Consider the following 14183-nt stretch of genomic DNA (forward strand, 5'->3'; position numbering starts at 1 on the left):
GGCAGAAAAGGCAGAGCCAGTGTCCCCTTAGAGGCATAACCAGCCCGTGGACCAGGAGCAGGTCTTGCTCACATGCTCAGGGAGTAGCCGATCGCCAGTGCTGGGGTCAGGAAGGAATTTTCCCCCGGGGCAGATTGGCACCGGTCCCCGGGGGTTTTTTGCCTTCCTCTGAGCACTGAGCATGACCACTTGTCAGGGCTCCTCTGGTCCTGGTGCTCCGGGTTATCGCCTGGTGCTCATGCACCACGAAGGTGGCCCCTCGTGTCCTGCAGCTGGGGGGGGAAGGCTTTTTTGCCCCCAGGGTGGACTAGCAAGTGTCCCCGGGTTTTTTTGCCTCCTCCGCAGCCGAGCACAGCCCCTTCATGGGGCTCCTTTGGGCCATTGTGGCCCAAAGGCAGCTGCTCGTGCTCCACGCAGGTGGCCCTCGTGCCCCGCATCCGGGGGGAGGCAGCGTTCAGCACTCCCAGGGTGGCCCCAACGTGGCCCCGGGACTCCCAGGGTGGCCCCAGCGTGGCCCCGGGACTTGCTGCTGTCCTCTGTAGCACTGAGCACCACCCCAGTCAGGTCTTCCCTGGCCCTTTCTGGCCGGGTTCTTGCGCTCCTCTTGCACCACCACAGCACCGCTCCTGCCCCGGCTTTCCTTTGTCAGGCTGCAAGGGATGCGGCAGCCTGCTGCTGGCTGCGCGTGTGCATCGTGTTAATGCTTGTGAGCATCAGCTCTGAGCGATTTAGAAAAAGAAAATATGATCTAAACTAGACTAAAATTAACTAAAATAAGATAAATAACTTTATTTATAAATAAATGAAATACTCTTTCCATCCATAACCTTTCTGATTTGTGTCTTTGAATGGGGTTTTGGTGCTGAAAACCCCTTGACTTCCTAATGTCTACATTAAACCTCTCCGGGCACAGCTCTGAACCATTCCCACATGTCCTACCAATGGATCCCAGGGAGAAGAGACCAGCACCTCCCTCTCCATTTCTCCTCTTTGGGAAGAGCTGTAGAGAGCAATGAGGCCTCCCCTCAGCCTCCTTTTCTCCGAACCAGACAATCGCGGTGTCCTCAGCAGCTGCTCACAGGACCCGCCTTCCAGCCCTGTCACCAGCTTTGTTGCCCTCCTGGATGCATTCAGGGACCTTCATGTTCTTAAATGGTGGCACCTAGCACTGCACCCAGTGCTCCAGGTGAGCCTGCACCAGCACTGATTACAGCAGGACAATCCCCTCTTCCTCCTTTGTTTGTTACTAGCTCCCCGCTCCCTGGGTTACTGCCCTCCTCCTTTTCTGTATGCGCTGTGATGGACGCCTGGGGCCCCTGCACAGCTCGGGCCCGGAGCAGGCAGCCCAGCTCCTTCCCAGCTTCCCCGACACCTTCCAGCCACTGACAGCGCCCCGCGGCTCAGCCCCTGCTGCAGGAGGGCCTCCCCCAGGGCACCGAGCGCAGCCCTGCCCGTGGCGCGCCCTCCCCTCACGACCCCGGTGCAGGCGCTCTCTGCCCCCGAGCTCCGCGCTGCAGCCTCCCCTCCCATCGGCTCTGCCTGGGGCCGACGCTGCCTCCGCCGGGGCAGCCGGGGCAGAGCTCCCGGAGCGGGCCCTGGCCCCAAGGCCAGCGCTCCCCATCCCGCCCGCTGCCCGCCCTCGCAACCGACCCCAACCGCCGCGCCACGCACTGCGCCCGCGCTCCCTGGGGCGGGGCCGTCCCTCCTGGCTCCGCCCCCTGCTCGCCGCGGCGGGGCTGCGGCTGCTGGGCACGGCCTCGGGGGCTCGCGGCTCCGAGCTGAGGCTCCGGGACGCGGGGTTTCCCCTCGCTGCGGTGCTGAAGGCTCCTCTCTGGAGCCGCTCACCTCGGGAAATGAGTGTATACGGATACAAGATGGGAAATGCTTTAAACGTTGCTTAGGAGTAGCATCCCTTTAGGAGAGATGCGTAGTAGTATGTCTTCAGGGTAAAAGGGTAGGTTATAAGCTTGATGCTTAGCGCAGGAGTTAAGCAGTGCTGGGTTTTCATTGAGCTTTCACTCATACGTAATTACGCCTACTGTTAAAGAACAGGTACAAAGAGAAGTATATGGCTCACAGAAAGCTAAATGTCATACGTAATGAGTAGGAAAAATGAGAGTGTTACATATTGAGGAGAATATGTACATTCTCAGGCCTGTACTGACTTCAGGCAGGATTATTTTAGGTATCTGTACGCCACACTCACAGATCTGGGAACAGAGTAGGAGGCTTCCTGCTGAGCCTCATTTCTTAAATGGAAATATCACTGCTTCCAGGGAGGAAAGAGAGAAACCGGTGTGGCGGGAGAGGAGGAAGTAATAGCAAAATAGCAGTGCTCTGTGTGCTGAGCAGCAGTGTTGAATATCGGCTTCAAAAAGTTTGGGGGCTACTGGAGTAGTGGATCCAACTTGACATATTTGCATTAGTTCTTCTTCTAACAGCAGTTTCTTTTAGAAAAAAACCCATCTTCTTTTTAAAGAAGGAATTCTGGTTTTCCTCTTTCCTAACCAGATCAAAAAGAAACAACAAGAAGTAGTGGGCTTTTTAGAAGCCAACAAGATTGATTTTCAGCAAATGGACATAGCAGGTGATGAAGACAACAGGAAATGGATGAGAGAGAATGTCCCTGGCGAAAAAAAGCCTCAAAATGGAATTCCCCTCCCTCCACAGATCTTCAATGAGGAGCGGTACTGTGGGGTAAGAAGCTGTTTGGAAATTTAAATACCTTCAGAAAGTCTTCTTTCACAGAAAGTTGCTCTTTTCGATTAGTAGGAAGTGTCAAACAAACTCCTTAAGGCAATTTGAGATTCACTTTGAGAGAATAATTATTCAAAAGCAGTTTTTAGGAACAGAAAAGCAATGAAATAAAAGATTATTCCTTTTGAAGAGAAAAATATACATGGAGGGTAAACTGACTAGTGAAACTCTGCTTAACAGAGTGTATGGATTATCCCCTGGAGACCCAGACCCTATGCAGGGGACAGAGCTCACTGCAAGGCATGGAGTTTGCTATCTATGAGGAGCTCTGTATTTTTCTCTCACATTCTCCTGCCTCCTGCTGGATAGCTTACTCACAGTTGTCCTGCTATTGGCTCTCTGCCTGAACTCTCACTCCTAAGACCAAAGGCAATACTGCCTAGGTGAGGCTATGGCTTCTTCACACAGTTATGTCAGGATAACCAAATGTAGACTATGAGGACAGTGCAGCTGCTCTTCCAGTAGTAAATGCTCCATAATCTGATTTGAGAATACCAAGCTACTCAAGACTAGTGGGATATATAGCAAAGCTGATCTGCTGTCTCCAGCTTTAGGTTAATTTTTTGCTTCTTGAACTTTAATTTTACATGGGGAGTGTTTATATTGTTTGTTTGGCACAGACTCATCTCGGCTGCTAGAAAGTCAAGTAGATATCTGATATACCAGGAGCTGTGAACAGGAATCTTTCTTTTCCATTATATTATATAAATAAATAGGAATTATAGTTGACTGGAATAGTTCTAGCATGTTTGAATTATTGAAATTATATTGATTATTCAACATCCAGCCCTTTGTAACAGACACTGTAATGCTCATCAGATGCTTTTATATTTTCATATATGCTTGTAAAAGGTTACTTCTCTTGAGTTTGTTCAAAGCAGTGATAGATGATACTGTACCAGCATGAATATTACGATCGTGAATCAAGAGAGATATCTGAGACAGTTTTTTTCTCATAGTCTGGATGGAAATACACAGCCGGGAGAGTACTCTGATATGATTGCTGAAATGAACTTGCAAAGTACTCTGAAACGCAGATCACATAGTGAGCCCAGTTTTAAGTTACTCCACAAATCCAGTGTGAACTACTGCAAAGGTTGTTTTGAGAGAGAAGGGATTTACATGCCACTGAGTTTTCAGAATTAACTTCAGTGCTCTCAGAGCAGAATTTGATAGTATGAATAATGGAGTGCAACCGTTTCCTCATTTTCTCATAGGAATCTTAAAAGAGAACTTCGTAGGTTAGAGTTCATGTGCATTTTAATAGCCAATCTACATCAATAACAAATATAATTTGATACATCTTTCTGTGGATTTTGCGACAGCCAATGTTGCAATAAATATTTCTGGTATGCCCTGGAGATGTTACATAGTGAATTAAAGAATAATTGCCTTACAAAGTGTTGCAGGTGGTCAGTCTTGCCAGTAAATTATAAATATACAGTTTTTTTTCCCTGTATGAAGCTAGTTCAGGATGCCAACTAATCTACATGTTTAAATCAATTTAAGCTTAAGAGTCCTTTGCAAAGACACCTCCATGTGGAAAGGGATCCAGAAAGCAGTTGCAGCTATTGATTTAAAAACTAAATCAAATTTATAGTTAGTCTAGAAGTCTCCAGAATTCCCATGTACATGGCTTTCAAAGCTCAAAGCTAATGATCCCAGTGAGCACATAACATAAAGATCAATTTATAGCATCATTATTTCCAAATAAATAAATAAGGTAAGGAGATCCATATCAGTACATGAGCCTCATCCTTCTCCTCAGGGAAAAGTGCCTTAAGGGAGCTGCACAGTGTGAAGTGGTATTATGTGGGCTGATTGAGAACATGGAGAGGGGCTGGCAGATTGGTGCAAAATTCCTCAAACTGACACTATGCCTTCTGCAACATGTCTACAGTATAAAGCTGGGACTTGCATTCTGCTCCTCTTCATAACCTTTGCATGTCCAACAGAAATCCAGAATTGTTTTATGCTGTTTAATGTTTAAATGATTTATCTTAACTCTTCCCCTGTGCCTCACATCCTTTGTCCTCAGCCACTTTATTAAAAATAGGGTTGAGAATTGCAAAGGCCTGTCTGAGTCAGGGATACCAGTCCAGTATCCCGAATTCATGAAGGTCCCTTTAAAATACGTTTCTCTTGTTAGTTACAGTCTTCAAAGCCACACTAGATGCCACACTCTGTCTTGTGACATCTAGAAACCTTTTAATTTGTAGCCTGGGCATATGCAGCCAGTTGATGCCAAAATCTTTAGTTTGAACAGCTCTAGTCCACTGTAGTCCATAGTTCTCCTTCCTACTGATTTTTTAATTTCTTCATTCCCAGGTAGTCCTCTGTTTTCAGGTCAAACTTACTACGTTTCATTTCTGCTTATTCTCCTTTCAGAGATCACTGTTTTCCTTCACTTCCCTTCCAATCAATTTTCCTGTATGTTTGGTTCCCATTCAAACATGTGCATGCTGGCCAGGGACCACTGGCCTTGTGAGATGAAAATTCCCAAGAAAAGATTTCCATCCTCACTTTGAGAAAGAGGAATTAGGAGAAAGTCATGACAATCTTCAAATATTTTAAGGGCTGAAAAGGAATTAATTATTGGTCTGAATAAAGTATTTTTTCAGACCCCGCTTTGAGCGGGAAGTTGAACTAGATGGTCTCCTGAAGCCTGTTCCCACCTGAGACTTACCCTGTGGTTCTGGGATTTTGTAAAATATGTTCTGCTCCACCCTCACAGGCATTGAGACAAGATGTAATGAACAAAAAGTTCAGCAAAGAAAGTTTAAGTCAGACATCAGAAAAAAATCAAATGTAGTTTTTAGGGGATTGACTCATTATCTCATTAAAGGTGATTATCAATGGATTGCAGAAACACCTATCAGGAATAGCATAGTGGTTCTTGCTTTGGAGAAAAAGCCCTTTAAGATCTTCTCCAATACCTTTTCTGCAGTTCAGTGAAATTTTGGGGTGGGGGTAAGGAAAGTGGGGATAGCGGGGACATGTGAGGCTTCCTTTTTGTGCTGATATATGACATATGATATATGACCGGCATAATGAGCAAGTAAACATAGTGCTGTGCTAACCTGCTTTTCTGCCAGTAACATGATAGTATCTGCATCTTTTGGCCAACCCTGAATAGCTGCTTCACTTCCTAATTTGTACTTCAAATGGAGGTTTCTTACAGATTCATGGAAATACACCAACTGTGAGCAACTTTTCCTTGAGGTCAGAGAAGCTTAAGACTGTCTTATAAAATAGCTTGAATCTTATTTTTCTTTCAGATCTTTGGTACTGCCACTTGAAGAAAGAGATTTGTATGCCTTGCTGTAGCATAAATTTCAAGTATCCATTCTGAGCCATCATTGTTGGCAATTATGTTCTTATTTGATTTTTTTCTTAAGCTGCTTTTTTCTCATGTCTAGACAGGCGTCTGCATCTGTGTCACTTTCTAAATATATTGAGCACTCTGTTGCTCTTGTCTTTGTTTTTGCTTAACAAAAAAACCTAGAAAATTAGGAAAGAAATGGAATGGTTTTCTCTGCAAGCTGTGGTCTCTGCTTTTCTCTGTAAACTGCAATCTGCAGAATATAAAATACCCATGTACATAAGTTTTAAAAGAATCTCTGAATTATTAGGTAAGACTTTTGCTTCATATACCTGCTAAAGTAAAATATATGAAAATCATAGGGACCTACGGAGGTCTGTGGTCCAGCCTGCTGCTTAAAGCAGGCATAGCTTTAAGGTTAGCTTATGTTGCTGGGGGCTTTTTCCATCTGAGTTTCAAAAGGCTCTAAGGATGGTGTTTCCATGCCCTCTCTGTGTTCTGTGACCTGGTGTCGTACCACTTATATGGGTAAGAACTTTCCACTGATGCTTAGCTTTGCTGTTCTGCTGACTGTCATTTCCACAGTGGTTATACAAAAGATGGTAGTGTAGAGTGTATATGTGCATATGCACTCATATCATAAGGAAAAACTCATTCTTTTTCTTTTAAATACATTTCACTATATTTTTTGAAGACTAGTTCGAAAGGCAAATGACACCACTGTCCTCTGCCTAGACCCTTCACGTCTTCTCATACAGATACAGTTTTATTGCTTACTTGAAATAAATTGTTACTGCTCATTTTTCTTACTGCCTGCTTGGTAACAGTTGTCTTTCGTCATTCAGTGAAATAAAATACCAAGTTCACTTCATGGCCTTTCCTCTTTACAGTCTTTGTTTCCCAGCTATTGACATATTGTGCTGTAGTTTGCTTAGGCTGTTTTGTGAGAGTGTGGTATGCAGGAGGACACAAGCTTCCTGTGTTTTGTATGGCTTCTCAAAAGCCCATGTCAAATTTTAGCCCTTTGAATTGCATAAAATCTTCATGGTTTTGTTTGCTATATTGCTCCTAAGTTTGTGGGTTAGACTTGAGACACTGTCTTTCTTAAATACTGATGGCAGACCTGGGTTAGATAAGAAGGAGAAACCCAGAGCAACATGAAAACAGCAAAGAGCTGATTTGAGAAGCGCATGGCCTGGAGCACCAGCAGGCAGTCTGCCTGGGCAGGGCAAAATGTGCCTGGGGCCCCTGTCTCCCAGACCGGACAGTTCGCACCTCCTATAGCCAGGTGTGTGTGAAAGCCGACCTGTCCCTTAGATAAATCAGCAAAATGGCCTGTCATGTATCCTGTCTGTTAAACTATGTTACCTCTTCCAAACTGGACTGAAATGTCATGGCTTCCAGTCTTGCTGACATTACACTGACTTCTAAACCATCACTCCAGCCTTCTATTTTTGGAGTTATTTTGGATGAGTGGAAGAATGAGCAAGGGGTGAGGTCAAGGCAGTTGCCTAGGACCCAGCGGACATGTCCCCCGCACTACACAGAGCTGCTGTGTGGTTGTGGGCCTGTAATTTATGACCAGAGTTTCTGCTGAAATCTTAAGTATATGTTAATTTTTACTTGTGTAAGATCACAGAATCATAGAATGGTTTGGGTTGGAAGGGACTTTAAAGATCATTTGTTTCCAACCCCCCTGCCGTGGGCAGGGACACCTTCCATTAGACAAGGTTGCTGAAAGCCCTGTACAACCTGGTCTTGAACACTTCAGAGATGGCGCATGAACAAGTTCTCTGGACAACCTGCTCCAGTCCCCCTATCCACCACCTTCAGAGTGAAGAATATTTTCCTAATATCTAACCTAAATCTACCTTCTTTCTGCTTGATGCAATTCCCCTTTGTCCTGGCACTACATGTCCTTGTAAAAAGTCCTCTCCAGACTTTTTTTTGGCCCTTCAAGCACTGGCAGGCTGCTATGAGGTCTTCCCAGAGCCTTCTCTTCTTGAGGCTGAACAAGCCCAACTCTCTCAGCCTGTCTCCATAGCAGAGATGCTCCAGCTCTCTGATCACCTTCATGGTCTCCTCTGGGCTTGCTCCAATGGCTCCACCTCCCTCTTGTGTTGGGAGCGCCAGAGCTGGATGCAGTACTGCAGGTGGGGTCTCATGAGAGCAGAGTACAGAGGGAGGCCCACCTCCCTTGACCTGCTGGTCACACATGTGATACGAGTCATGAACTTGTCAGTAACAAGCTAGTGATAGGAGAGCTTCCTTAATTGATAGGAAAGTTGTACAGGTGAATACTGTAAAGACCATCCAAGTTCTAGGTGGTAGGATGAAAGCCATCCCTAAAGATTTTTCAGTTATATTAATATATATAATGTATTCAGTTACATATTTCAGTTATAATATTCAGTTATATATAATATATATCTCATATATATATATATATATGAAGAGAGAGCATTTAACGTTATTTAACTTCAGTTCATGTGTGGACAAGACATTTTGGTTGGTACATATATGTCAGAAGGACCAACACAATCCTTTGCTAAGTTTGTCTGAAAACTAACTGCATTTTCTAACCAGAGTGACTTTCTTTAAAATAAAGTTTCCTCATTATCATTATAATTGTGCTTTTATGTTGACAGTTGCCTTTTATATGACATAAAGCTGTCCAGGCTCTTGAGGGCTTGTTTTGTGTTCTTTCTCACTGCAAGTTTTATTTTAACATTTAAATGGTAATAGCTTTGCTTTGGTGTGTACAGCTGAGGCACATTAAAATGAAATGCTTAATTTTATCTGATTCTGACATAGATGTGATATAATTAAAGTGTAAATCTCTGGAGAGATTTGCCCATTGTTCATTTTGCCAGCCAGTATGAAACTCCCTTTATCTGAGTTTTCTTCCTGAGGCTTAGATAATGCAGGTGCATGTACAAATGCATAGTCATTCTCATTAATATAAGAAAGATTTGCCTGGGCTATTCTCTTCCTCCTGTGCTTTTTGTTTGATTTTTGTTACCAATTCTCTGTTTGTTCATTCCTTTTTAGGATTTTGAATCCTTTTTCTCTGCTAAAGAAGAAAATATTATTTATTCATTCCTGGGTCTTGCTCCTCCTCCAGGCACAAAGGTATGAGCTGCTGTACTTCCAGGGGGGTGCATTTATTTGATTTTAATAAAAGATGAAGGGAGGCAGTGACTCAGCATGTCAAATAAGGGGCAGTGACAAAGCATTATATTAGATGCTTGTCCAGCAAGATGTTCTTAAGGGGAAAAAAAGAAGTGGTTGGTTCAGTAAATACTAGAAAATACTTATCTCTTCCCTTCTTTCACTGCAGACTTGTTACCATGCCTCCAGCTGATGATTTTTTGTTTTTTTGGTAGATGTTGTTTACACAAAGGAGAATTCTATCATGTTTAGCTTTTAAATTATGCAGAATTTCCTAGTGCATTTTATAGGTTGAATTAATTACAAGACACCTTCACTTCCCCCAGATTGCATCAAGCCTTGAACAAACAGGGTTTGTGTGGGCCACCAACAGAGCGGCTGGGGTGTGGACCCAGCCCATCCTCTATGTGTACACACAGACTGGCACTATGGGGTGTGCTCTCTCTGCCTTGAGGAGATAAAGTCTAATTAGAAGTTTGATAACTGAGACTGTTACAGCTGTCTTATCCTGAGAACATGTTAGATCATAATAAAATGTTGCCATCTTTAACGTGGGTGGTTCAACTAAAGAAATGAATCGAGAGCGATGAGCCAGAGTGACAGAACTCTGCTGCATTGCTGTGACGTGGCTGAAGAACTGCCCTGGAGCATGAGATCTGCTTTCTGGTCCAACTGCTGCCAGCTGCGTAGCAACTCTGAGTGAGACGCTGTTATACATGTCTCTGTTTTTCCTCTTCTGTAAAGGTAGAGATAAAAAGGAGGCTTTACTAAGTGCTTTAAGAGCTAGAGATGAAGAGATACCCAGGGGAGAGCCACAGTTGCTATGAATATCTTTGAGTCTCTGTGTGATAGAGACCAAGTGATTTAAACTCTCTGCTCTAGCTGTGCCATCTCCCAACAAGGGAAATAAAAATTAGTTGCCTGCCTCACAAGGGTCTGTGAGAATTCATTTAATTAACATCCACAAAGCCATGAAAGGCTTAAAGAACTGCAGGTATTAAGTATTATAATAATTATAAAAGATACATGGAAAATCAATGAGATAAAGAAAATTGCATTTTTCCGTCCTTCCACTTCATATATTATCTGCTCTTTCATGCAGGGTTCTGTTAGATAGCATGTCTGTGAAGTAACAGAACAGAATTCATTAATTTCCAGCTGTAGCAGAGGCTATTGCAGTTTCTGCTGTGACAACTTTGTAAATATTGAAAATAGTACGTTCTGTACATTCTGCTGGGCAGATTAGTGTTAGTGCCATTAGTAGCAAGCAAGTACTGTGTAGGCCAATTAGCTGCTGCATTGGTGGAGGTGGTGAATGTTTCAGCCCGGAAAGTGGAAATAACTGAGAGTGTTTTTTAAAAATCCATGTAAAGACTGGAAGTATAATTACATTGTCACCCTGGTAGAATCTGTTCCTGAATTTGAAAGAGACGTATACAAGTGTTTTAGCATTTGTTGCAGGGGTTAATTTCTCAGCATCTTCACTGCATGACAGTCTGGCTGTGCTTTGTCATACAAATAACCTTGCTGCACTGCTTCTGCTTTCCTTTCATTAGGCTATCAATACAACCTTAGCATGAATTACAGTGGATGGCTTGTGACATTGATTTCCAGCAGTGTGAAACTGGAATAATAAGTCGTGTGGAAGAGATGGTGATGATGACACATATGACAGGGTTTCCTACTAATTCCTTCTTAAATAATTGTGGGTTTGGTTTTTTTTTTTTGTTTGTTTTGTTTTGTTTGTTTATTTGTTTCTTGTGGTTTGTTTTTTGTTTGTTTTCTGGAATATGGTGATAATTTACAAAGAATGCAAATGCCATGAAACAGTCAGTAAGCATTTATTTTCTAGGGATTTTTACCTCACCGAGACATTGCAAAGATTAATATAAAGCCAATACACGTATTATACACTTGCCCCAGAAGGTGTCTTTTCCATCCATCTTTTGTCTCACATTGAATCAGAAGTAGAGAAGCTCTTTAATGGCCATGATTCTGTTTCATAGCACAGCCTGCTAGGACCCTGATCTAGGACTGTTTTGAGACTATTTTCTAGAGCAAGCAGAGGAACTTTTTGCTACTCCCTCAACAAATTATATCTTCCCAATAAAATCCTGTAGTTAAATCCGTTGCCTCCATTGCCACATCAACCTGCTGAGTGCAAAATACATGTTTCAGTTCTGCAGATTCTTGTTTTTGTAGGCCTGACCTCTCTGTGTTAGGTGGCTACAATTTTCCACCAGACCTATTTGTTCATTATTTACATTGAACTGTTACTGGTAGGTATTGGAGCTCTGATGGTGCCAGAGCCTAATGTGCAAGCTGATCTACATTTACAGGCTGAGTCTGGTATGTCCAAAAGTCCAGAGAGCCTGTAGCTTGCAGCAAGATCACCTAGGTTTGCAATTGCTCTGTGAACTTGGGGAAGCTCATTTACTTGAGCTGAAGGTCTGTTTTCAAATCTGGTATATACTTAAATCCTTAATCTCAGTATTATTGCTCTTAATATCCATAATCATGACAACCTGAAATCTGTAGATACTTGAGCTTTAGTCTTTTAGTTGAAGAAGACTTCTACTAAGACTGCTTTGAATTACAAATCTACAGTATGTGCCTTTTATTTAAAGAGAAAATTACCTGTCAGCCAATCTTCATAAATGGTACATCATTTTAAATTAGTGAAAAATTAAATTTTCTGTTTCTATGGAGAGCTAGCATAATGATGATATTCCAAGCATCACAGTTCTCCATATAATTAACAAGAACTCTGTGTGTGTGTGTGTGTTTGTGTGTGTGTGTTCTGGCTGATAACATGCTGCTTCTAGAGTTTAGTTCTTTCAGCTACAACTTTTATTTGCCTTATGTTCTGAGTAGGTGTATGATTCATCTGAGAGAGTTTTACACAATAGGTTAATTTTAATTAGAATGCCGTCTTCAGTCTTTATGTATTTTATATATCTCCCAAAAATATTGAATACATAGATTTTAAAATGACATGTTAATATACATGCTGAAAATAAATATATAACCAATTTAGTTTTCCTTAACACTATCCTTTTCATTTTAGAAACTGCTACAAAGAATGTATCTGTAAGGAAGTTATCACTTGCTTGAGAAAACAATGTATTGACAGTGTTGCACAAGAGATGTCAATATATGCTGTGTTGCTACCTATTTTATTCTTCAAATATTTTGTTAGCTTGTGGGGGAAAAGTACATGATAAATTAAGCCAAACAAATGTCTCTGTAGATTTGTTTTTAATAACAGTGATATTAACAATCAATCACAATTTTTAATAACAATGCCACCAGCATGAGAGTGCAGTGTGCCCACAGTTTTATGTGTACTTGAGATGAGACAATACTGCCAGAAGAAGAAATAAGTCTTTTCTCCTTCCTCCTTCTTCTAGCTTCTTCTGCTTACTCCCAGCTGCTCATTCCTCTCCTCAAGCATTCCCCACGTGCTGGCTAAAACATTCATGCAGCTGTTTAACAGAGCGCACAAAGTGTGTGTGAGAGAAATGTTTTACTTATTCAAGCGTTACTCTTGATCAGCCTTCTGTTCAGGTTCACCATGCAGCCCTGGAAAGGCTTTTGCTGCCAGGAGGGCAAGGGCAGCGCAGCACTCGGAAGAACTGCAGGGAGGGCAAGGCTTGCTGCTGATAGTTTTTCTGCTGTTGTTTTTCTCTGCAGACAGGAAGGGGAATTTAGGAGCTTGTGTACCTACTCTCTTGTCATTGCAAGCTCCTTAGATGTAAAACATATTTTCCATGATTCAGGAGCAAATTGCCAGAAAGGCACCAAAACTTACACAGTGAAGTTTCAGGAAAAGGATGAAACTACAGAATTATTTAGTCTATTTTGACTTTGTCTTGATAACCTGCTTTACAAATGTTCCTAACCACTCTTCTATAACTTTCTTGCCCATCCAGCAGAGCATCTCAGCAGGAAGGCACATCATGGGACAATGATCCCTAAATCAGCACTCCCCCAAGTCTGCCCTGGGGCTAAAAGCTATGCTTATGTCATGCTTCTGCAGGCTAAGTACACTGGCTGAAGAAACCATATATGGATGAGGACACTGGAGGAAGACTTCTGAAGCTTAAAGGGCAGGAGGTCATGACAGGGGCTTTTGTTTAACTGTAGCAATAAATGAACATGTGGAAAAGCATAAAAACCCAAACCAACCAGCTAGATGAGTTGTAAGGGCTTGGTGGCAGAGATGAGAAAAGAGCTGGTTGTCTATTGGGGCATGCTGCTCTGCCCAAAGCGTGTAGAATTTAGGATGACAAAGGACAGGACCTTTCCTGATCCCAATTCTCTCTTGCTGGAGGCAACCACAGTAGATAAGACCTCTAAGTGGTCAAATTCCCTTTTAACATATTAGGTCCTTTGCCTCTGCTTCTCTGCTAGGAAGCTCTTCCAAAATTCCATACTACTGCTGATTAGAATTTTTATTTACAGCCAGTTTGTACTCATTTTGCATCTATCTCAGTGTTCTTCCTTATCCTACCACTCCCTAATGTTTACTCTGATCTATTTTTAGAGAGCCATCATATCCCCTCACAGCATTACTTTCAACAGATTAAAGTAATGAATCTTTTTTTGTCACCCTTCCATAAGACAGGCTCTCCACTCCCTCAGATATTCCCAAAGCCCTCCTCTGCACCTGCTCCAGTCTGAATTTCTCTTTCTTGAGCCTGAGTAACTGGAACAGTACAGAGCAATCCAGAGGAGGTTGCACCTTGGCCTTTTACAATGACATTAATATTTGCTTTCAGTTCCACCAGCTATACCTCACTTCATACATGTGAGGATGACATTTATTACCTCTTTCACTACTATATCATATTCATGGCTCAGTTATTCTGTGATTATTTAAATACATCCATCTTTCTCTTCTTTGATGATTATCAGCTAACAAGCTCCTGAA

The 14183-nt window shown here is 42.5% G+C and overlaps 1 protein-coding gene across 4 annotated transcripts in view; it reads left to right on the top strand.

Moving 5' to 3' along the window:
* The window catches only part of SH3BGR (SH3 domain binding glutamate rich protein), a 52928-nt gene that overhangs the window by 29147 nt on the left and 9598 nt on the right, over nt 1-14183 (top strand). For 3 of the 4 annotated variants that reach the window (XM_065676975.1, XM_065676973.1, XM_065676972.1), the window contains exons 2-3: nt 2512-2697; nt 9131-9211. In XM_065676975.1, the coding sequence (XP_065533047.1) occupies nt 2575-2697; nt 9131-9211 (204 nt within the window). In that variant the 5' untranslated portion in view covers nt 2512-2574. Of the gene's footprint in view, nt 1-1772; nt 1955-2511; nt 2698-9130; nt 9212-14183 lie in introns of those variants that run through there. The other variant, XM_065676974.1, reaches the window with a different exon arrangement.

This window comes from Lathamus discolor, chromosome 4, assembly GCF_037157495.1.
Source record: "Lathamus discolor isolate bLatDis1 chromosome 4, bLatDis1.hap1, whole genome shotgun sequence".
Lineage (NCBI taxonomy): Eukaryota > Metazoa > Chordata > Aves > Psittaciformes > Psittacidae > Lathamus > Lathamus discolor.